General features: G+C 39.0%; 1 protein-coding gene across 1 annotated transcript in view; it reads left to right on the plus strand.

Annotated features, from left to right (window-relative positions):
- Positions 1-13,886: 13,886 nt before the first annotated feature.
- ROR2 (receptor tyrosine kinase like orphan receptor 2) overlaps positions 13,887-25,072 on the plus strand; it is a 143,717-nt gene continuing 132,531 nt past the window's right edge. The window contains exon 1 of the mRNA XM_041486762.1: positions 13,887-14,122. Within this exon, the coding sequence (XP_041342696.1) occupies positions 14,029-14,122 (94 nt within the window). The 5' untranslated portion in view covers positions 13,887-14,028. The remainder of the gene's footprint in view (positions 14,123-25,072) is intronic.

The following is a 25,072-nucleotide window of genomic DNA, read 5'->3' on the forward strand; positions in this document are numbered from 1 at the left end:
TGGATGGGTTTCTGTGTAGCACAGGGGTATTGCTATCCAGAGTTTGTGAAGAGTCATATGATTCTTTGTGGCAGAACTTCATTAAACTAGTAATTTGCAAGGTGTTTTTTAATTAGACAGAAATATTTTGCTCATTTTTGGTGTTAACCAGGTAAACACGCTGGCACCAGTTCTGTAGAGAGCAACTGAATTAGGAGGTATGCCAGGCAAGTTTGGTGCACTGTGTAATAATTCTGAGTATGTAGAATCCCTGCTTCATAGAAGTGGCAGTATTGGTTTCCAGTGAAGCTGCAGTTTCACTGGTTTTGCGCATTTATTACTGCTGATACTCACCCCATAAGGGAAGTAAACAGATGATCTCATTGTGCGCATAAATTACTGTGTTTGATCTGTCTGTACACCCTTTAGCCGGGTAAACCACACACAAACTTAACACTGTTAGCATTAGAGCATTTTTTAGTATTCTGATCCTAATCCATAAACTGTAGCAAAGACTAATTGTGCTGAGCACTGATGTTGCATTTTATCATCAGGGTACAAGTGTGTGTAATTCTGACTGGGAGGTGTGAGCCCTTTTGGCCAATTTAACAATGCTGAATCTCTCAAGGTCTATCCAGCCTACTAGTTTTCTTTTCCTTGGGTTTTGGTCTTTACAATATTTATCATCCTGAGTTAGAATAGCTTTTCACTCATGTAAGCAAGACAAGACTTACTTTTATGAGATGTGTCAAAAGATCCTGAGAAACTCAAAGGATAGGAGCAAATTGGTGTTAAATATTTTGTCCCCTTGTTATTATCCACTGCGGTGGTTGGCTTGAAAACTGTAGTATGGGAGGCAACTGTAGTATAACAACTAGATCAAGAAAGCAATTCTTTTACCCTCAGGCAGGTGGTTGTGTCTTTGACCCAATATAGCTTCTTTAATCATTGGGCTACACAGCAGATCTGAGAAGGCTCCAGATGGAGACTGAACCTACGACCCCCTGACATAAAAACATCTATGATACCAATTACACCATCTGTTGGTCATAAAACCACATTCTCTATCTTTTCTTGGCTCTTGTGTTATACAAAAGCTGAAGGGTGATATTTGGAGCTGTTTGAGTTTATCCATGCAATTTAATGCAGAACACATTTTTTCACCGAGAGGGAGAACAAAGCACAATAGCACTAAAGTTCAATTTACATTCTCAGTCAGTGAAAACAAAAATGAAAATAAAAAACAGTTGTCTGAGTCATTATTTATATCCAAACTATGGCTTCAATTGTACTCTTTTCACAGTTCTTGTGATTTAAAAAAACCTAAAGAATAACTTCTACCACCATTGTCCCAGCTCCTGAGGGCCCTGATTTGAAACAACATCTGTAATTGTAAATAGGAAATTATGGCAGGATTGAGGAATATGCAGATCACATTATTAGCCAATATGTGCCTAATAAGTATACTTAGGGATTTGTGTTGGGTGGTAATGTTTAGAAATGTGTGTTATCTGAGTGTGGGTACTGGAAAGTGGGAAATTTAACCAGTACCCACATACCACTTCACATACCCTCAGAATCCCACTGGATATAAGTCCTGCCTGAACTTTTATGCTCTAGCTCATCAAACTATTATTCTGAAATACTTTAAAAACTTTGAAATGGCATCTCAATTTTTTTTCTTTTTATCGGTATAATAGGTAGCTCTAGGTGATTTATTGTGGCCATCAGAATAAGAAACGAGGTACTGAAATACAAGGTGTCATCTACTAGGGATAAAACTGATGTCATAGATCCATCAAAGCAAGGAAATGAGAGGAAGTTTGTTACTGGTGCAAAATGGGTAACTGTGATGAGGTAGGATTAACATCTTTAGAAAGAATAGAAAGCTAATGCCAGAAATACATGGCCTATACATTCTGGTACCGTGTCTGACAGAAGGTTCTGCGCTTTGTGGTCAGTGAAGTCCCTACAACATTGCTCTTTAAGAAACTTTGTGCTCTAATACCATCATTTATCTCTCTAACACAAAAATAAATGTTTGCTATATTACAGTAGTCTAGCTATAAAGTAGGAGGGGAAAATAATTCTTAAAATAAAGCCCAAAATCCCCACACCTGGCCAGTCCTTTTATGTTATGGAAGCTGGCTTCCAATGATGAGAATGAAGCAGTGAATAAAGCACAGTTGACTTTACTGTTACTACATTGTTGTTTTCTTGTTATTGCACCATCATTACCTTTTAATAAACAATTTTTTTTCTTTAAGAAATAATAAATAATCCATATAAATGGAAGGGAAAGAGTTGAGAACTGGAACTGACAAGTTTCTGTAGAATCTTTGCCATTGGTTAAACTGACAAAAACATTAGAGTTCTCTATTTGGAGGTATTGCTTTTGTGGATGTCTCCATAGGGATATATCACCATCTTGGCAAATAGAATTGGCTGTGTTAAAGCCAAAAAGAAGAGATGAAAAAGTGACAAAAGCACAATTCAGACGTATTTTTCTTCTGCCATCAGAATAATTGGGCATCCTGTCATCAGAACCTTTATCCTTGGTTAATACTAACATGTTCCTTAAAAGTCATTTTCATGATTTGTGATAGAACCTATACTTGATGGTGACATGTAATGATATGAAATATAAATTATGATGATTGTCATCAATTCAGACTCAACTTCATTGTATTCATCTTCATAAGGAAACTTTGATTCTTCACTGTTTGTTTATGTCAGTGAAAAACACTTTTCTGTTGCTAGAATTTAGCATTTCAATGTGGTCACAGAGTGATTCTGTATTTTTTTATATATAAACAATAAGACCCATCTTGCTGTTTTTATAAAAATTATCTTGGAAAGGATCTCAAGAGGCCCTGTAATCTGTTTTGAAGCTGAATCGAGTACATATTAATAGTTGTCAGTAAAGTCTAGTCTTAATCTGATACTAGAATACTTCTGCTGAACATACTTAAATAAAGACTAATCACACTGGATCCAGGTCTGTCTGCCTAGGAACTTATCAGTTTGCTGTCTACAGCAGACTAAAGAACACCTATAAGAAAGATGACTTTACCTCATCTTAAGAATATCCTTTCTGCTTCGTAAAATAGTAATCTTAAATAATCTTAAATAATCTTAATCTTAAATTTTTAATAATCTTAAATGTGCAAAACAATGTTTTTATTAGTCAAACCCTGCAGTGCTGATCTCATTTCCTTTAATTAATATCACTATAAATAATGCAAAATATGTTTTACTATCTCGAATATCCTTCTTGGAGTCCTTTCCATGTTTGTATATTTAGGTGTTCCCTTATGCTTCCACATTACTTTTTAACCCTCAATATGTTAAAATTAATGCAACTAAAGCTTGGCAGAGAAGACTTCACTACTTGAGTGGGAAAGGAAGGATTTTTTTGTGTGTAGATGAAGACCACTCTTTTGAAGCACAGACTGAATGTCAAAGTGGTATACATTTTAATACCCTGATCAGAGACTCAGGTTTTATTTCTATTGTCACAATTTCTCTAAAATGTTGATCAATGTCCCCATGGATCCTTCATCTCTAAAAAGTTGTTAACACAACTTCTTTAATTTTGTATTGTATATATTAATGTTTTCATAAGACTTTGAAAACCTCTGGACCAATAAGTTATGCAGTATAAAATATTTATTATGACATAGATCGCTATTTTCAAGTCCTGTGTCAGCTGTGTAGTTTATAGTACATCTTTAGATCTCCTTTGGAAAGAACTGTTTCATCTGAACTCCTTCATGACTTCTGACAGACCTGTCTAAATATCAAATTAGAGCAACATTGATAGTTAAACTTTAAATAAATTTAAATATTAGGTTGTGGTGGTTATGCTTATCAATGTATGTATTTTAGACAGAAGAGTCTCTCATAAGGTTTAAGAAGACCAAATAAAGGTAAATGGAATAAAGTTGTTAGAATGACATTGTGTGTATGTCAATGTAAATATAGATTTCACAGTGGAAAATAGTGAAAAATGACCTGATAAACAGATATATGTCAGAAACTATTTTGCTAATTGGCTGTGCATTTTTCTCTAAGTTTAATGCCATCAGACTGCACCAACTATTCCTATATATGGTAGTTGTAAAAAATGTAAACTGCAGTATTTAATACCTTTGTTGGAAGGTACGCATGTTTTTGTTTATATAGAAGTTGGTTGTATTACTCTTGTTAGGCGTGTCTGATTAAAATTTGCTAAGAAGGTTGTTGTAGAATAGTTCCCATGTGGATACTAAGTTTCTTTTTATAACATTTCAGATTTTATTGTTTCCATAAGTTTTCAACTTCATTCAAACCTTTGTTTCAAGTCTTCCCAACAAATTTTAGTTATGATTGTTCAAATCTTCTTTGTAATATATTGCATCAGATTTTAAAGCAAATGCTGACAGCAGCAGTATTTATGCCCTGCATACCAAGCAGATACCACATGGTTTGAATAACGGGCACCCCTGCTGAGTGTGGATGAAATCAAAATCTTTCATAGTCATGTAAAATGCACTGATAGAAGTTTCTCTTTAAATGTGCCTTCTTATTTAAGGATTAATTCTTTTAGAGTTTATCTTGACACTGATGCACGTATATGATTCCCACAAATGCCAATGAAAACTGAAAAAGTTGTAGGATTCAAGTCATCCCAGAAGTCACACCAACCTTATATATCACTAAATAAACAAAATAAACTCTGTGGAGTTTATTGTAGGTAACAGGAAGGCTAGCTCTAAAGCCTTAAACATCACAGTTCTTTGGCTATTATCAATGCTAAAGACAGGAGTTTTTTTATTAGGCTTTGCCCCAGAATTCTTAACATCAGTTGCTTATTTTATTTAAAATATTGAAGTTGTAACTAAAAGTAAACAGCAAAAGTTAAATTTCCAAGAGTAACAATAACTCACTCATATTGTAGATGAAGAAAATATTTGTGTTCCAGCTAAATTTTTTTCATGGGAATTTTATTGCCTGGGAATATAATAACAGAATTTTATGAAATTCCAAATGGAAACAGAAAGTGGTTGTAGGACAAATATATGCAGAACTCTTTAAGTTATCTTCTCCTTAGTGCACTGTTAATGTTGTCTTCTTCCTTTTGATTTAATGGCATTGTTTCCAAAGAATTTAAACAAAAAGGGGAGAAAATGTGGGTTTAGAATACTGGTGGTTAGTTGCAGTAGAAGGTATTGTAAGATTCTTTATTTCAATAGTATGCACATCAGTATTAGACCATGTCGCTGGTACATCATTTATTAAATACCCAGTATATGGTCTGTGTGTTCTAGATACTCAAGCTCTTGTCCACACAGAAAATTCCTCAATGAGGTTAATATCCAAGGAAAGCTGTCAATTTCATACTGATCTCCACTGGCTGCAGTTTTGCTAAAAAATACTGAAGATACACACACCCATACACACATTTTACAGTGGAAAAATTATTTCTCATTATTCCTTCCACCCAGGTATATTTATTTTGTTGTTTTTATTTCTATTACCATGTGTGGCTCAGAAACCCTCTGCTCCATTGCAGTTCTTTTCAGTATGAGCAAGCCTGTCAGTCACAAAAGAACAAAATCTTCTGCTTCCTCTCCTACCCTTTCAAAAAGCGTGTGTGTGTGTGGATATATATATATATATATATATATATATGTATGTATATATATATATGCTGTCTTTCCCCACTTCCTGCTGAATTAAAAGCTGTGCAAGGGTAAAAATGCAGAGGTTAAATAGATCACCTTCATATGTTTTATGTTACGTACTAGAGCAAACTTTCTGCCAAATCAGTCTACGCCTTCTTGCCTGATTTAACTGCTATTAAATACCAAGTACTTCAGAACACCACAGAAACCACACAGAGAACTAATATTACCCTCCATTGTCTTTTGCTTTTCCTATTATCCACGACTTGCAGGCAACAGAAAAAGTGCTGTTCAGATTCTTCATGTTTATCTTTGACATTCTCAGAGAGCTTCAGTTCAGAGTTGGAAATGAGCTGTCCTGTTTCTCCACTTGGTATTTTTTTTAGGGAGGTTGATTCCCACACTTCTTGGTAGTTGCTGAGAACCTGACAGAGGACAGTGGAGCTGAGGGTATAATTTTTGCTGGGCCAGCATTGCCTAATGTTAGCTGTTGCACAAGGCAGAGACTGGCACATGCTGGGGACTTTTAGATGAACTCTTCTCCACAAAAATTACAGTGGTATCTCAGAAATATCATCAAGTCTATGCAATAGCTCAGAGCATCTGAGTCTAATTTAACTGTGCTATTTAATATAATTACAGATTTGTTGCAAGAAGTTGGCTGCTGCTGCTATGGTTGGTTGGGAAAGAAAGATACTAAGGAGTGTTCATTTGATAGGCTTTATGATAAGGAAGATAGACACTTGTGTAGCACAGCTGCTGGCATGGGACAAGTAAGATAAGCCTCTATCAAAATCTATGATATAGGAATTCCCGAACAACATAGAAACCAAAGTTTTCTCTCCTGCTTGATCTTGGTCAAATTACAGCTGTTGGGCATGACAGTAGTGACAGAACTGATAATCCATCCTTGCCTGTTTGCTTAAAGTGGGGATGTTGACTAGCACCAGGTGAGGGACACTGACCCTGTAAGCAGACCCTCAGATTAGGCAGAAATTCAGTTTCATAAGTGTGACTTGGACCCCAAAATATATTCTCACAAGTCCTGAAGTGAAACAGAACATGGTGTCATCAAAGCAGCAGAACAGCTTCAAAAATATTGATTCCCTAATAAAAGGTGAAAAAACTTACTGACTGAAATCCCTTTGCCTCTTGTGTATGGAGATAAGACCTTTGCACGTGGGAGAGATATCTAATCTGCCCTTAGGTTGAGGCAATTGCCTATCTCCCTTGGTAGGTCAAACTGAGTTTGCAATTAAATGTAAGACAAAACATGAATCATTTTTCTAACTATTACTTGTCTCCAGTCTTGTTGTGTCTCTTTTGTGAATGAAGGATACAGAATGTAAAAGGGATGATGATAAGATCATGAAGGAAAAATATATTTAGATAAAGTTTCTCTGCTTTTACACAGAAGATATGGGACAATTAGATATTAAAAATTCACTTCAAGGAAAACAAAGCAGTTCTAAAAGAGGGCAGAAAAGGAACAAACTCCTTTTTGCAGTTGTTTAGCAACTAACTATTCAGATTGCTCCAATGCCAGTAAAAGGAATGAGAAGAGGTAGAGAGCCTCTCTTTAAAGTGAGAAATACCTCACTTTACTGTTTTGTTTTGGTGGATTTTTTTCTTGTAAAGTCTTATATATTTATGGGACTGGTGCACAGAAAAAACGAAGGACAAAATACTATATAGAAGGTAGTAACACTGCAAAATCAAACTGGTTTGAGAGACAAGACACAATTAAACCTTGCAATTGGATATAATGAAAAAGTGTATTTTAAAATAATTTTACTTGTTGGCATTATACTGCTTTTAATAGAAGTGAACCTCAACAATTCAGGTAGGAGCTGGGAACACAATTTTGGTTTTGTTCCAGGCTTTGCAAATGTCTCTGAGGAGGAAAGTTGTCTTTAAAATGTTTTAAAAGTACAATCCAATATAATCACATATGTTTTAGTGTACTTCATTGTGAATTCTTTATAGTCCATATTGTTAACTAGTTGTGTGTGTGTGAAGCAGTTTTATTCAAACTTGTAAATCTATTTGAGCCCAAGTCACTCTCACAGGTTCCTATTCTTTAGGCATAATGTTCTGTGAACATTGTAGAATACATTATTAGCTTATGGTATCCCAAATATTTTAATATTCATCAATATACTTAATGTTCTTTCCACATGTTTTGGAGTCCATACTGTAGGTAAGAGAAGGGAAAAATGTGGCAGACTGTCTTTGTCAGGATTGCAGGCCAAAGGAAAAAACCTGGGGAATGTGTACTGAGAGCCAGCAGCACTCACCTGCTCCGTGCCACAGAACACAGCAGCACAGAAAGGATTGCCGCTGCATTCATGTTCCTGGTACTGTTTGTGTGCTGTCTTTGAAGTTCTTGTATGCATTATGTACCCACAAGTCTGGGGGAAAAGAGTGAAGGTTTTTGTTTTACCACATGACTGATCCCTGCTGCAGGATTGTAGTGTGTTTAGCTTGCCTCTGCTAGACTGTTTGTTGTCTGTTTGGGGTCCTTCTGGGACTCCAAAGGCAGAGGAATTGCAAGAAAGGTCATGTCTATAATAAAAGAAAAAATAAATTGTGATGACTTCTTCTGGTTTCTTTACAAATTTTACTTCTTTCACAAGTATATTCATCTGTCTGTGAGCCTGAACCACCATGTTCCAATCCTGAAGATTGCCTGTTCCCTAGCTAAGGCTACCTTTACAAACAATAACAAAAAAACCCAAAAAACAAACAAAATGCTCCCAAACCCAGACCACACTGCATTAAAAAAAAAAAAAAAACAAAACCCAAAAACCAAACAAAAAATCCTCATCTTTTATTATTTTCTCTCTCCCAGCTTCCCCCATAACTGTCTTTTAGAAACTGAAAGGCATATCCAGGCTCTCAAAAGAACATTCTCCATAGTTAGTACCCCTTGGATGCTGACTTAAATTCTTGGTTCAGTTCAGGTTTGTTTGACACCTTCACATCTGGATGATCTTTCAAAATGAAATAATATATAGCTTTGTAATTACTTGCAAAAAAATCCGATGCATTTTTAAATTGAACTGTATTTTTATCCAGCAGGGTGTATGAATCTTTGGTGTAGGATCCACTGACAAGGTTATGTCTGTCTCACTGACATAATGATGTATTTTTGCTCTTGCCTTGTAAACTGCAGCACTTAGCATTTTATCCCAGTACTGTGAGCTTGGGTAGTACATTTATAGTTCTTTATGAACTCTGGAAGTAACTTAGGGTGTCAAGGATGAATAGACAGCCTTGTTTTTACTTTGCAGTCAGTAAAATGTCTGATGGCTGGTGCTCCAGTCTGACAGCCAGAACTTGCCTTGGAGTTTACATAAGTTAAATAGCTACAATTTTAATTGTTCACATGCTATTTACAACACTGTAGCATGCTAGTGACATGGGATGGCTGACATAAACGACTAAAATAAATACACATAAGTAATTCAGTACAACCAACAAGATGATAATGAAAACTGCGTGGTAAAAGAACCTAAGTTTTATTTTTTTTTTGAGCATAAGACTAAATGCCAAGATCACTCTTTATTGTAATCATAACAGTTTCAAGGAGTATTTGAGTCCTAAATTAAATTAAATCAGACACTCATGTTCTTGTTTAATTTATATAATGAAAACCTAAGCCCCAGTCCCCATTCAGATTTTTATCTTCAATATGTTATTCTGTAATTGTTTCACATGTTGGAATAATGGATGCAGAAGACAGATCAGCTTTTTCCCCCTTTCAGTTTTTATGACTAGAGAGGTTTGAGGATGCATCAGTCTGAAGACACTGCAGGGTGCTCAAACCATTGGGTGAGCATGATTTTACAAATTAGAGCAATTGGCTCTGGTTTTGGAAACGGTATCTGCATCCTAACTTATGAATCAAACGAAACACTTTGTTTATTGCTTCCTGTGGTTCTAGGCATGAGAAATATCCTTGGTGATCTTCTTTTAACAACAGTGTTGATGGTATGAATGCTTGCAGATTTGTTTATTCTGGTGGGTTGGCTCCTGTAGCAATACTACTTGACATGTTTGTGTACGTTGACCTGGAAACAAAAGCAAGGACACAGCTCCTAAGAGATGGGTGAAATCTCTTTCTCCTGAAATGGGTAGAAATGGGTTTTACCTTCTGGAGGTAAAATAATTCCTTCAAAATTTTTATTGCCACTATTTTAATACACACACACACACACACACACACAAATAAATCTCACAAAATCATGTATATTTAAAGCATAGGTCTAAAAATGTGGATAAAAACCTGTTGTTTTTTTTTTTTTTTTTGTAGGAAAAGATTTTCTAATGAGTGTTTTTAAATTGTGTTTTATTATAATATTTACAATAATTGTGTTTTATTTAATATTTGCAAGGTTTAGTTCATTTAAAAAAACCCCAAAACAACACAAATCAGAGAAATATGCAGGTAGACTTTAAACATGCAGTTATTCATTTGAATAGCTGCTCCAAACTCTTTCCTTTTTGTTTCACTAACTGTAACATTTGTCAGGCAACCAACAGTCTCATCGAATTCCTACATTATGCTCAGTGTTTGAGCAATCCATCTGGGCTTTCCCTTGTGCCTTCCCACTTCATCCCAAACTCTCCAGTTTGTTTGCATACAACGGCAGAGCTCCAGTAAGTGGAATAGAATGTGTCTCACTCTTCTGCACAGTGTATTGTGACCAAGTCATTCCCTGAGGATCTAGATGTTGAGAAAGGTTAAGAGCCAGCTCTCCATGGGTTAGGCTGTATTTGCTGGGCTGATACATAACACTGAGCACAATCACCCCAGTTTTCTTCCAAAATATGCTCTTCAGAAGACAGTGACTAATACTGTACGTGTGATCAGAATCAGGCACAGTTTGTCAGGAGAGTTTGTCCTGACAGTTTGTCCTGCTCTAGCAGGAAAGTTTCTGGATCTGTGATCGTTCTGTTGCTGTGGCTGGGGCAGTTCTGAACACGTGTAACTGATCACACAAGGAAAGTTTACACCTAACAGGATTCAGCTAATAATGAACTTTCAAGACTAAACAGGTGCATTTTTGCATTGCAAATTTGGACTTTATTGTCTGAATCCTTCCTATGTTTTCTGGCCAAATCCCTTTTTTGGCCAATAGTGGGAATCTATGTGACGTATTTTAATACTGGAGAATAAAGCTCAAAAGTTGATCCTGAAAATGTGAAACATGTAGGTAATATTTTCTGTGCTGCTTTCATCACAAGAATAAAAGGATCAGGTAAGAAATTATTTTTACTAAAGATAGTATACCAATTAAAGCTTATCTGAGTTTGCAGGATGATTATAGACACACTGAGACCTTCAAGTTGGAACCAAATTTAATCTTACACTTTCTTTAAAGTCACTTTTGTTATATTTATTATGAAAGCAGACAAAAATGGCATAAGGAATCCACCCAAATTCTGTCAGGGATTCCCAAAGAAGATCATGCTGAATTCCAGCTTTGCCCACTGCTCTTAACTACATCTATCAGGCACATACCATATGGTCACGCAAACAAATACGTGCACAGGGGTTTTTTTTCCACAGCTAGTGACAAAACAGTTTGAGACCATATGCTGCACAACACATGTGATCTCTCTAATGGCTTATGTGAACTGGGGGAACCAGCTCAGAATGTGCAGTTCCATGTGTCTTTGCTGTACATGTTTTTCTACAATAGAGAGTGAGAATTTGTGCTGTGGTTTCTTCACTGTAGTGACTTTACTTGCAATGTGAAATATGAATAGCAGTTTTTGTGGTTAATGACAAAATAATTTGTGGGACTGAAGTTGACTTAAATTCTCAGTAGCTAACTTGGCCGTGTCATTTAACCTTCATGAAACAACCAGTTTCCCCTCCCAAGTCAGAAAAATTATTGACAACCAAAGTTTCTATCAAATGCTAATTTATTCCCAAATGCAAAAAGTAGATCTATATCCTAGTTATTTTGTGAGATCTTTGAAAGCCTAAGAGAAAAAACCAAAATATTATTTATTGGGATTATTATGCAAAATGTAGGCAAATTTATGCAGACATTTTTATTTCCTATTAAGGTTGGAAGGCAAGTAACACATCTGTGCAATCATAAATTTCAGAGGAACATACAGTTTGAACTTGTAATACTTTAAGCAGGTAAATGTTGCAGTTTTTAACTACTTAAACTTTGTTTTAAAAGTCATAGCACTGTCTCTGCTTTAGTTTCTTGGGGACACTTCACACTGATTTTATTTATCAACGTGCCACTAAATTTTTTTGTTGATGCAGAGCTAAGAGGTGATCTTAATAAAAGAAGGTGCAGAAGGAACTGATCTTGATGAATTGAGCTACAAAAAAGGGATGTTGGGGTGGATTAGTGAGGTCAGAATTTTGATGCAGGTCTCTGCTGTTAGTTATAAACTGGAAATTATAAAGAAAGAGGGAAGCAGATTTTCTAACACATCATAGTATACCTATAACTGGCAAGGTGCTGTAAATTACTGGGATGCATTAGTCTTTTCACCACAGAAAGGAAATTAAAAGTGCTCTAGTAGCGAAAGCATCTCCAGCACTGTGTCAACTTCAAGACACTCATCATCAGAAAGATTAAATCAGACTCCTAGAATTTGGAGGAATGAGGGGATATTCAGTGTGGCAGGAAAAAGGATTAAGGTGATCAGGGAGCACATAACTGATTGTTTCAAAGGAAATGAAAAGATTTAGGTTTTTTTAGTGTAACAACATAAAGGTTGAGGCGTGAATCTGTAATTTTATGTCATTGAGAGGGGAAGTGGGAAGGGTAGTAGTGGCACAAGAGAGAAAGAATATAAACTGATCTGAACATACATAGTCTGGAAGTCAGGAGCATGCTCCTAACTACCAAAGAAGCAAAGTCTGGAGCAGCCTTTAATCCAAGGAATGGAGTTTTTAAAAAGGATCATCACTACTTTCCCTTAGGTTTCATAAGTTTATAAAAGGGATTTAAAAATGTGTTGTTGTGATGGCAAGGGGCTGAATCAGTCAGTCCTACATTTCTGCCAAAGAGGGATCAGGACCTCCCTTTGTCATTCTTAGGTGCCAGAAGAATTTTCAAGATGGAACTGAAAACTTGAGAGGAAAGAAGCCGGGTGCAAAAGGAGGAAGAAAGAATATGTTGTAAAGTTTGCCTTTGTTTGCATTAAGAAGTAAATTTAATGGAAAATTAATTTCACTAAAATTATCGTGAATTTAGAGCTTGATTTGGAGAAGAACTTAAAGGGATTTGTATGTATTCAGCATTACTCAGCATCAGATCTTTAGAAATGAAATCTAAAACAACAGAAGTGTATTTGCAGAGAAGACAACTAATTAAATACGCTGTTAAATTATAACTTTAAAAACGCAGCAATTAATTGACTGAACTGTATCCTTGAAGCTATATGAGGCAGTTAAAAGAAGCCTGCTGGCAGTTCTGCATTATCTTGGAATACTGATTTTTTGAACTACAAACGCAAACCAGGACAACTCCTTCTTCCCTCCTTTCCCCCATCACTAAAACATCAGCTCGAAAAGCTTACTTAAATTATGCTCAGAACGTTCTTATTTTTGGTAGTAAATAACTTGAATATTTTGAAACTCTACTGTCAGCAGAATATTTTCTGCCTGCTGAAGATAGAAAGCAAACTTTACTTTTGACACCCCATCATGAGAGAGCCGATAGAGCACAAAGAAGATCCCAGCGGCACTCTTGGAGTACGTGCGGCGGGGCTCACGCCCCTGGGCGCTTTGGGGGCAGCAGAAACTGTGTTCAATCAACTGTTTTTAACGCTGTAGGGGTGCAAAAACTCTTCAGTTGTGCAGCGAGGAGGAAGAAGGCAAAGGAGAGAAGCCGTAGCGGTTTTGGCCCGCTCCTTTTTGATTTAATGGGGATTTTTGTGAGGAAGGTTGCAGGCTCCCGAGGCTTCTGGGAGAAGGACTCGCCTTTCAGAGGGGGCCCAACTCCTGCTGGCTCCTGGTGATCGTCGAGTGCGGAGGGAAAAGTGTGCGCGGACTCGGCCGGGGCCGGGGCTGGGGCCGGACGCTGCCCCCGGCAGAGGGTGCCGGAGCCATGGGACTGCCCTTGTCCCGTCCGCCCCCCGGCGCCGCTCCCCTCCCCTGTGTCGAGTCCTGGGTGACGTTCGGATGCTGGGGAAGGAGGAGGCGGAGGAGGAGGCGGAGGAGGGGAAAGGAGCGCAGCTTCCTCCGCCCCCAGTCGGGCACGGTCCGTTAGCGGGAGCGCAGGGCCGGAGCGGCGGAGCCCGGGACGAGTTTGCGGCAGCGCCACCGGACCCCTCTGCGCCCGCAGGCGCTGCTCCCTGCGGCTCCCTGCGGGATCTGTGCCGCGGCGGCCGGGCGGGCAGCATGGACCCCGCGGCGGCGGCGGGACTGCGGGGGGCGGCGGGCCGCCTCCTGCTCCTGCTGGCGGCCGCCTCGCTCCTTCGCCTCCGCGCCGCAGGTAAGGAGAGGGACCCCTGGCTGGAGGGGAGGATGCTTCTGCTCTTCGAGCAGGGGTGTATGGGGAGAGGGGAGGCAGGGAAAGCTGCTCCTGTTCCTAGAAGAATTGCGCGTATCCATTTGGGACAGGCGGACCCGCCAGCATCCCCAGGTGGTGATTCATGTTGGCTACTTTTCCTTCCTTTCTTACCTTTTTCCTTTTCTCCCCCCCCCACCCTTTCTTTTATTTTATTGTCTTTCTTCCTTTCTCGCTTTCTTTCCGCCATCCTTTTTTTTTTTTTTTTAATTTATTTTTTCTTTTCTTTTTTTTTTTTTTTTTTTTTTTTTTTTTTTTTTCCCCTCGGTTCTTCTTGGCACAATGGAAACCTGATGTTGTATGCTTTACGAGGGGGCGGGGGTTGGCAGGAGGCGAGGGCAGCTACAATTTTTACCCCGAGCCCATCCCCGCGCCCCTGCCCCGCTCGGGCGGCAGGCTCTTCGTGCCTCTTTTCGGCCGGCTCAGCGCTCCGAGGCTGGTTGGTAGCCACTGAGGGGGGGGCAGGGTGGAGGGAGAAAGAAGGAGAAAACAAAGGAAAAGTTCGGGGTTTTGTTACTGCCGAGGGTGGATAGCTGTGAGCGGAGCTTCCTCCTTCGCTCTGCCCGCCCTCCAGCCCTCTCCTCGGAATGGTTATAATAATGCATTATTATTTGGGACGTTGAGTGTTGCCAGAATCTCAGCGGGAACCAGGAGGGGATTAAAGTTGAGTGGGCGAGGAGGCAGCCGCCGTGCTTGCAGCTCATGGAGGCTCGGCCGGGTTTCTTTCTGTGTGTTTTTGGGCTTTAGAGGGTCCTGTTTTCTCTGTGTACCTGGCCGACCCTCAGGGGCTGAGGAGGTCATACTCTGGGCTCAGGAAACACTCGGACGCGCGGTTCAGTGAGCTCCGTGGTTGTTCTTGGGGCTGAGTAAACTGTCCCTGTTAGCATCTGACCTTGCGCCGTGGCAGCAGCGGTGCGGCTGCTGACTAGATGCCAGTTTGTCCGGCATCTCCGAGGGTAGCGCCGTGATTTAGAGGCCTTAAGGGAACGTGTGGGGTTGGAGAGCCACGATGGTGTAAGACAGTTCCTGTAAAAGAAGCTGCATAAACTTTTTTTTTTTTTTTAATTTTTTCCCTCCTCCACTCGCGCCTAAGTTGTGCGGGGCTTTCAGAGCAGGAAAGGGGAGGCTTAACGTTTTCGTTTTCTCTGGGATGTGAAATGCACCGCCGAGGTAGGAGCTGCCGGATCCAGCTCTTTGATCTTTCATGAAGCCATTCTCTGGAAAATTGCCCTCTCCCCCTCTGCAGCAGATAAACTTTACTCTCAAAGTCCTTCCCGGGAGTCTTTGCCCAGGCACTGAGGAAGCAGATGACAAGGCTGCACCATTTCCATGCCAGGTTTGTAACCCTTCCCGTTCTGTCCTCACCGGGCAGCGTGGGAGCTCGGCGGGTTAGCAGTGCCTTCCTCCCCCGCCTTTCCTGGCTTTAACTTAATTGCACCGACGTGCTGGAGGAGACCGATGATGTCTTTAAGGAAAAACAGTGATGCTGCAGATTAGAGGGGACTTGTTAATCAATTGCACGTTTGAAAGAGCTTTTCTTCCCTTTGTTGCTTTCGCTAATCCATTTAGCTCTCCCCGGGAGGTGACAGATGCCTATATTTCCTGTTATTCGGCTCCGGGGACCGAGGTCTTGCCATTTGTTGCCTTGCCATGAAGGGAGAGGGTCAGCAGAAAGCTAGAGGTCTGGGAGCTTTCCGGGGCGAGAGCAGGAGGCGGGCATGTTACAGCTCGCGGATTTGGGGTCAGTTCCCGTCGCCTTTATTTTTCCTAGAGCCTTTATTGCTCCCTTTGAAGAGGCTGCCCGGCTGCTCTGCCCCTCCTGCGGGGTCTCGGGCACCGGGGATCCCCCGGGGCCGCAGGGAGGATAGCGGTCGTGCTCCGAAGATGCCGGATTGTCTGTCCCCGTCTCTGCTTTACCCCCTTTACCCGGAGCAGCTCGCTCTGTTTTCCGAATGTGCAGCGGCAAGGAGGTGTGCACAAGTATCCCGTGAGCTTCTCTCCTTCCTTTCTTCCTTCCTTCCTTTCTTCCTACATTCTCTTGCCCCCCACTGCTCCAGAGCACCGATACTGCTGCCTCTTCCACGGCCAGACTCTCTCTGCCTTCCCAGAGCCTCCCCACGGCTTCTCGGAGGATGTAGGGGTGCGGGCTCCCGGGAGCCTGGCCGGGCGCGGAGCGCCTGGCGCTGGGAAAACGCGCCGGGAAGGCGCTGGGAGTGTGGCAGCATACCTCCGTCTTCTGCTGTGGGCAATGTATTGCCCCGTCCAGTGTACTGCCATGCTTTCAGGAGACATGTCAGGTTTCAACCTTCTCGAAGGCAGTATAAAATCATAAATTACCATTAAAACTGTATTTGGGGTTGATTTTTTTTTTTTTTTTTTTTTTTTTTTTTTTTTGGGGGTCCCTCAAAACACGGTTAGCGGTACCTCATAAACAGGCTTGTGATAATCGTCTCAACCACCTGTAGAAAGTGTGGATTCACTCCACTCGATAGGCATGAAGTCTGAGACTCCGTTTTCTTCTCTGAATAAGCAGCACAGTGGTTGAGAGCCTATAATCACAGCAATAAATTCTTGTGTACTTCCATTGTTGAAGGGTATTCTTCTGTTTAATTAGATTTGCTTAATGGTAAACAGGGTATTTGTTAATCTACATTTCATTTAAGGGTTTATTTTTGAAAATGTTATTTCAGTCTTTTCAGCGCTCATTTTTAGAATACGGCCAGGTGAGAGGCAGCGTTGAAAATGGTGATGCACAATGGACCCGGCTTACAGACTTTTGCCCCCTTGCCATTAAATAGGAAAGGACGTTTAATCGACTGGAAGTTAATGCTCATGTGACTTGAAAAATATGCAGAGTGCAAAAACCAGCCAAAACACCAAAACTCTGTCAACAGAATGTCTAGGACTGAAAACATAATGGTAACTCATGCCTATGATTTTGAAAGCCCTGAAGTTTGTAAACTTCTGCCTAATTTCATAAAGGAAAAAAACCCTCTAATTTCCAACATTTTTACAGTGTTTATGGAGAAATTAATACAAGTATGGATTACTTCTGAATGCCTTTAAATGCTGAACTACAAGAAGTTGTAAAATACTTAAATCTTGAAAGTTGCATAAGATTTAGCTATAGCTCCATCCTGACTTTAATGCAAGAGATTCAGCTCTGGAAACTGTACACAAGTCATCTGATAAAAGTCAGTACATCTTTGAGTACAAGGAGTTCGCAGATAGGTTTTAATAGATTATATTGACCACATTAACTATTTTTAGGTCAAATCTAAATCAAACCTTTCTAGCATTAATTAAGTTGTTAGTTTAGTGATGAAGTTTGTCTTTGGGTCAAGAGTTGGCGCTGAATTTTTTCCCCCCCTTGAGTGTCTCGATTAAATTAAGCGTTTGTAGTGAAATTGCAGTTTTTCCCTTAATCTCTTTGTTGCTGTAAACAGCACATAAATGAAAGATGCTGGATAAAAAGGACAGATGAGAGACAAGTCAAATTAATCCTGTTTACTGAGTTTTCAGTTGTTTGCAGAAAAGCTGATCTTTTTTCTAAACTCACCACTTTGTTTAAGGTGTGAATAGCTTTCAGGCATTGGCATGGAAATATATTTGACCGCTAATTAGGAAACTGACAGTCTTAGTCCAACCAGTGAGAAGGAAGAGTAAAAGGAAAGAATGGTAAGAAATACTGGGTTTTGTTTGATAGCTGCAAGAATCTTCTGTATGGAAGACTTGTGGAGCTCTTTTCATAGCTTATTCTCAAAGTCTTAAATTCGCATTTTAGATTTAATAAAAATATGTTTTAGAAGCAGTTGGCATCTCAAGCTTTTAATCATACTTCTGATTGAAAGAATTTATTTTAAAGGTCTCTTTGTATTTATTTTTTAACATTGCAGATTAAGAAAAAATATTAAGCAAACTTTTTTCATTTTTTCAAAAATAATAGTTCTTTCTATAGATGTTCTCTGTTGCCTTGTGTGGTTGCTCAGAAGGAAGAAATGCTACTTACAGTATTCCATCTAATTTATAGCATCTGTCACTATGTTCTCTGTGCAAAGAATGGTTTGCTATTTAAGTTTGTTTATTCATTGTGAGGCTGTTGCTTTGTAAAGGAAGTTGTCATTAGGCTCAGCATGTCTGGAAAGCATGCAAGCACTCAAGTCTTCTAATCCAGTGACTACAAAGTAGTTAACGCTTCAAAGAAAAGGAACGACAGGATTTTGTTGCACTGAAAGAAGATGCATTGTTTGTTAATCCTAGTTTTAGTTGTTACTCTACTAAAGACTGCTACAGCCTTGCTAGCAATCATTTGAGACAAACATGGATTTTACTTGAATTGCTGTCTTTTCTCTTGGTTTTGTCTAAATGTAAGTAGTGACATGTCCCTTACCAGCTTCTTGCATTTACCTTTTCTGGGTCTTTGCCATACACCGATATTCACTTGCAGCATCCCGCTAGATAGTTTTGCTGATGTTTTCCACAGACTTGACTCACAAACAAGTTTTTTCTCATGACATCTGTTTGTCTTCCTTGCCCAGCTTGGGAAAGCACTTCCTCTTCCAAGTGATGCCAGCTGGTGATAATTTTTTACAAACTAAAAATGTCTGTACATGACTTTCCAGGCCATAAAGTATGCTTTTCAAAAAGTCAAAAGGTAATCTCTTAGCCATAAATTGTGACTTTGTCTTTTAGATGGTAATGGGCAAAAGCTTTCATTTAAGAACACTAACAAATTACTACATTGGAGTATCACTGAGAACAAAAATCACAATAGAAATACATTTCACTAAGTAGTGCACAGTTACTGTGAAGGGCATAAGAAAATGAATTCCACCAACGCTGAAGACCCTGTGAGAGTATCTTACAGACAGTTCCATCCTTCTTAGCTGGTGTCAAATCAGTCTGTCTGTATCTCCTTGAGCCACTGGGCACATGCATCAGTAGTAGTGTGTGCTGCTTCATGAAGCACAGGGAACATACTCTTCTGTGCTGATTGAATTAGCTCCCATCTGTATTGGTGCTTTCCGGTTTTGCTGTAATGTGCGCCTGTGTTTGATGGTGAAGAAGGGTGATACAGCAGCTGAGGGAGAGGAAGGGTATCACAGTATTAGGTTCTGTAGAAAGTATTTAAAGAATGAGTGTGTCTGTTCTTCTGGGTCTAGAGCAGAGTTCACTGACATCTCCTAAAGAGAAGGCTGTGTGGTTGGTGAGGGCATAGTTTCACAGACACCTGAAGCTCTTGGTTTGATTAGTTAAATCAGCAAGCTGGCTCCATTGGAATAGCCAGAGAGAAGTGAAAGAATACATGGACAGAGAATTAGCACAAGAGATAAGGCATTTTTTCCTTCCACTGTAATGATTTTTGTTGAAGCAATAGAGGGGTGTTTTGTCTGGGTACAGCTTGCAGAAACAGCAAAGTGAAATTATTGGGGAGCTGTTGGGGTCACAGTTTGCCAGAGTTTAGTTTTAAAGTGTGAGTTGCTGAATCAGGAAATTAGATTGGATCCCAAATTTGCCATTTTTTCCCTGAGCAATCCATCAATATCACATGGGAAGCACATCTAAAGTATCTTTTGGATTTGAAATTTTATTCAGGTGTAATTTTAAGACAACAACAAGTAGAATCAGTATTCTTTTTTGACCAAAAAGCACCATGTTTGTGTTGTCATACCTATGAAACCTTTACTGAACTTAGATTTCTGTCCTGTACTTCCTTTGTTAGACTTTCTTTTACATGAATGGCATAAGCATTTAATTCTGTAACTTCAGATTACTTGTCTTTATCCCTTGCCACTTCTCTTCATCAGAACTGCTCTAGGGTGTTCATTTAACAGTTCATCTGGTAAGTATGTTTTCAAGGTGAGGTAGTTTCTAGAAATTATTTTCCTTGATTTTTACAGTTTAACACCTTAACATTATTTTCTCCCCCTGTGGTATTGTCTGTGTAAGAAGAATGACTTGACTGGTTATATAAAGAAGAGGTAAATTCTCTAAGAGTTCTAAAATTCTGAAGGCTTGCTTTTCAAAACATTCTACACAACTGTCTAATTGAATCATGCATGAAACTAACAATGGATTGTTCTTTACCAGAGCAGTAACACAGTCACATATTCAGTTGTTGTGTAGATAGAGAACAGAAAATGTACCACAAAAGACAGGAGGAATTTTATTAATGGGTCTTTAAGTATAAAAATTATGATTTGAAAATAATAAACTTGATTTCTACTAGTCAGAAACACTCTCCTAAGTCAAATAAATAAAGAAAAACCAAAAAAATCTTGTATATGTGTCTAAAAGAGGAATTCCAGAGCTCTACCAAAGGCAGGTGAGTGAGAGTGGCAGGCTGCTGCACAAATGGAGGAGATTGATTTCTTCTACAGAAGAATAGATGGATATCACATCTCTAACTTGGTTGTATAGGAGACAAAAAAGATTTTTTTTGAAGAAGAAAGTTCAGAAGCAGAGATAGGCAGCATAGGGAAACCCTAGGAGCAGGTTTACTCAAAGTATGCGCACCTCAGGTGTTGAAGCCGTGTTTCACAGGAAGATCTCAACACAGCACATTGAGGGATGGGAGGTCTGAGATGCAGCAAGGCCTCCTCAGACTGGATGAAGATGCTGTGGGACCTTGCTTGTTTGTTCTTCTTCTCTTTGGAAGCAGAACAAACAAAGGTGTAACTGTATAAGAATAAGATGTCTCTGGAAGAAAAAAGCCAAGAAGGACTGTTCTAGAAACATTATTCAGTTTGAATCTGCATGAGGAATTATTCATATGAGTATATCAAAAGTATTGTTGAATAAAGCAAGGTCCGAAAATGAGAAGATGGAAAAAAAAATATGGTGTTGGCAGTCTTGGACTACAGCAGCTGAGTAACTTTAAAGTAAGTTCTGTTAAGCTCTTGTATGAACCAATAATAAATAAAGCTGCTTGAAAGCTTAAGATGCCCTAACAATGTATAAAATTTTCTGTTTCATTCATCATCTGAAAGTTTAGGAAGAGATTACAGGATGTAAAGAGAGTGCTGAGATTTTTTTATGCTTAAAATGAGAGAGCACATATTCTGGATGATAAGTTAACAAATTTTGCTGTGCTTCTTTCTAGTTTTGAAAAGTGACACAGAAGAACTGTTTTATAGAAAAAGCCCAATAATAACACTAGAGCTACTAATGTTGCAGCAGTGTTTCCCTAGATAATAAAATGTATCCTTTCTTAAAAATCCAAAAGTATAAATAGGCAAGTGAAGGCTGCGGACAGAGAACCCAAATATAATATCATATGTACCCTTTTATTTCAGGCAAGAACAATTCTGTTCTGGTTCTAAGTATGTGTTGGTTTCCACATTTTGCTGACAAACTAAAGGAGCATTTTTAAAATAAAATATAATTTTGACATGTATATTTGTCAAGTCTTTGTCAAGTAATACAAAACCATGGAAACTGCATATCAGAGAGCTGACTGGACAAAAATTGACCCTGCAGGATCCAACCCAGTTCTGGCCAGGCTCCCTGAATTGGCTTTCCTCCAGTCCTGTGCATCCCATATCCACCAGCACTGGTGTGGAGAGGAGACAATAGATGGCTGGGAGGGCGAGCACATGGCAGCCCTGGCAGAGCAGCTTAAATTGCCATGGAACTTTTCCCTTGGAGACAGAAAATTGGATAGGCAAAAGTACCAACGTTGTTGTGTGAGCTAGAAATTTTAGGGACAATTCCACGGTATTATTGTAATTGATGGCTGTCTAAGATTGTGCAGAGTGAAGCTGTACCTGTGCAGCTTAAATAAGAAAATTCTCACCCGTCTCATAAATGTAGTCTGCAAACAGGTGTGATTACTTGTCAGATTCTCACCACAAACTGTCTCAGCCATTTGTCTTTGTGTTAGAACTCTTGAATCTTCGGAATTGTTGCTTAAGCTGCATTTTAGGGAGTCCACTGAGTTTTTCATTGCATTACAGGTAAGAATAGATGAGCTTTGAAATTAAAGGTCTAAATAAAACAACAGAGTTTTTTCAGTACAATAGAGAAGGAAATGGACAGAATCTAAGTTTTGTGAAAATTTGAAAGACCTATTAAATCTTCTTGAATATTCTGTAAGTTGAAAATACCAAGAATCCTGTAGCATCTATCTGTAATTACGTCTTTAAATCTTACAACTTCCTGTGCAGAAATACAGATCATGCTTCTTTTGAGTAGATGTGAAGCATTTCTTTCAGCAAGTTGAAAGAAAAAAGGGGAGGAGTCTATGGCAGAAAAACCAGAGAATTCCATTCATATAAGAATTTTCTTTACTGGAGAGCAGGAAATTAAAATAATTTATGATACTCTAGGAACTCGGTAGTTGAAGGATGAGCTTAAACATAAAAAAATGTTTTAAAAATTGTAGTTACAGTGGTGGTTAATGATGACTCCTTCCATGGTAGACCAGAATACCTTACAAAGGGAAAAGTGGTCGTATGTAGATAAAATTGCAAGCTTGAATAGGCGCTGAACCAAACCTACATGAGAAAAACATATCTGCTGTTGTTTAAATTTTAAAAATAACTGTGCTTCATAGCTCTGCCTGGAAACAATTTGATACAACAAATTGCTTTTTTTCAAAAGTATTTCCAGCCAGACCAGAAGCAGTACTTAATAAATACCTTGAAAGGGTGAGTCTGTTCTTTGGTCTTGGTTTTGCAAACTCAGTGAATTTGGATGTTTATATCTGAAATTACAGATAGTAATCCAACCCATTTCTCTAAAGCTGCTCTCACATTTATCTTTTTCTCTCTGGGTTGGTGTAGAAATATGATTCAGAAATCTGTTCTCTAACAGAGGTAGTAGAGAAACTGTTACAAAGTTCATGATACTGTGGTTTTCAAAGCAACAGAAAAAACCCAGCCATGGTTCCTTCAAATGTTATGTGTAGAGAGCTTTTAGATAATGTTGCTCCTGAGAAAAAATACACTTATTTTTGCTAGTGTTTTATTTAAGAACATATCACATGTAGAAAATATTTTGAAGAGGTTCATGCTAGTCAAACACAAGAGCATGCAGAGTTAGGAAAGACAGGTTTCAGAAGTTACACTGGTCTGTAACCCAAAAGCCAAATTTAAAGTCAGGAGCAACTTTGATTCTAGAATTTGAGGATGATGTGTTTACGCAGGAAAGAATTGCAAAAACAAAGGTGTTGATTTATAGCATATTTTCAGAATTACAAAACTCAGAAAATGTTATCTCACATTTACTGAACACTTACTATGTCCACAGAGCCAATTTTTAGAAAGTCTTAGTTCAATGTGAAACGGAAGAGTAAACTAGATGCAGTTTTCTTCCTGCAGACAGGGCCTTACTGATCAGTGGACTACTTGTAATGTTGTCTTTACTGGTACTAAATCATATTGGTGTGGGATTTATCATTTCTAGAAGTAGAGAAAAATCAAACCTCAGTGCTGTGGCATTTGGCTCTGTAGAAATTTTTCTAGTGCCTTTACCACTGTTATATTTTCAGGAAGATCAAGGTCTTCTGTAACCACAATATGACTGGGGGAAAAAGGATCTGGAAGGCTTTGAGAGGTTGGATTATTTATTCTTCAAGACAGAATCAGCTTCAGCAGGCACAGCCTATTCTCCAGAGGTGACAAGAGCAGAGATTCAGTGACTTCCACAGGCAGGCATGCAGGCTTAGTGATTACTTACTCTTGTTTGCAATCCAAGTGCATTACTTCCTGTTACAATTTATTCCTCTACCTCTTGTAATTGTAGTTGATTTTATTTTTGTGGTTTCTGAAATAGTTCCTCAAACTTTTACAGAAATTCTTCCTAAAAATGATCTTGTCTCCTTGTAGATATCTCTGTCAACATCCTCTTCACCACTACTGTTTTCTCAGCCTTTCCTCTTACATCATATTTTCTGAATCTTATGGTTGTGCTCATTCTTCTCTACTGGACCTGCTCCAAATCTTTCTTGAAGCATGCTAACCAAAACTGGTATATTCTAGCTCATGCCGTACCAGGACCAGCTGAAGGAAGATGATTGTTTCCTATATTTACTGTATGACATTTTATTTCCCAGATTGAAGCCTGACTGTTTTGTGGCAAGGTGGCCTTGCTCAAACTCTGATCTACTCCAGATCTTCCACACAGAATTGTTGCCAAGCCCCTGTTTGGTACCAGTGAGATGGTTTAAGCAGGAAACTTTCTGCTTGTCTTCACTCTATTGCCTGTCTTTACTCTCACCCTCTCCATACCATTTTTTTTCTGGTGTTTGATTCTATTTACTAAGACCAGAATGTTGGCAGCACGTAACAGCTTGGTGTTGCCTGTGGAGTTCAGTAAGGCAGATATCTATAGCACTGAAACTGGCAAAGCTCCATTGTTTCTGTTAACCACTGAGACGTAACTCCAATGGTTTTCTAAGGAGCTCTGTATATTAACCTCTATATAAAATTTCATGTTTCACCTATCAGAACAGCTCCCTCCCCACTAGCGCCTTCAGGCTGTCATTCCATAGAGGATAATAGATGTCATATTATGGTCCTCAGGAGTAAACTTCCAGCAGCAGAAACTCTTGTAACATGTGTAAGTCTCTGCTTCTGTGGTTTCTTCTTAAATAACTTGCCTTTCTGTAACTTTCATTTCTATAACTCTGGTAAGGTGCATTTTCATGTTGTACCATATTCATCAATTTGAAAGGCAGAGTGTTTATACCTGCCTATTTTCAGGAACTGATTTTTTTTTCAGAGTTCAGATAAAACCCGTAGAAAATTTTGCAAATGATAGTTTTCTCTCTCTCACTCTTAATATCATGCCTGCATCAATTTAATGGATTACCCTTTAATCTCACAGTGGGTCATGTATTCCAACTTCTTTTACTCTTCAAAGTCCTGTGCTGAG

This window comes from Pyrgilauda ruficollis, unplaced genomic scaffold (assembly GCF_017590135.1).
Source record: "Pyrgilauda ruficollis isolate IOZ18807 unplaced genomic scaffold, ASM1759013v1 scaffold78, whole genome shotgun sequence".
Lineage (NCBI taxonomy): Eukaryota > Metazoa > Chordata > Aves > Passeriformes > Passeridae > Pyrgilauda > Pyrgilauda ruficollis.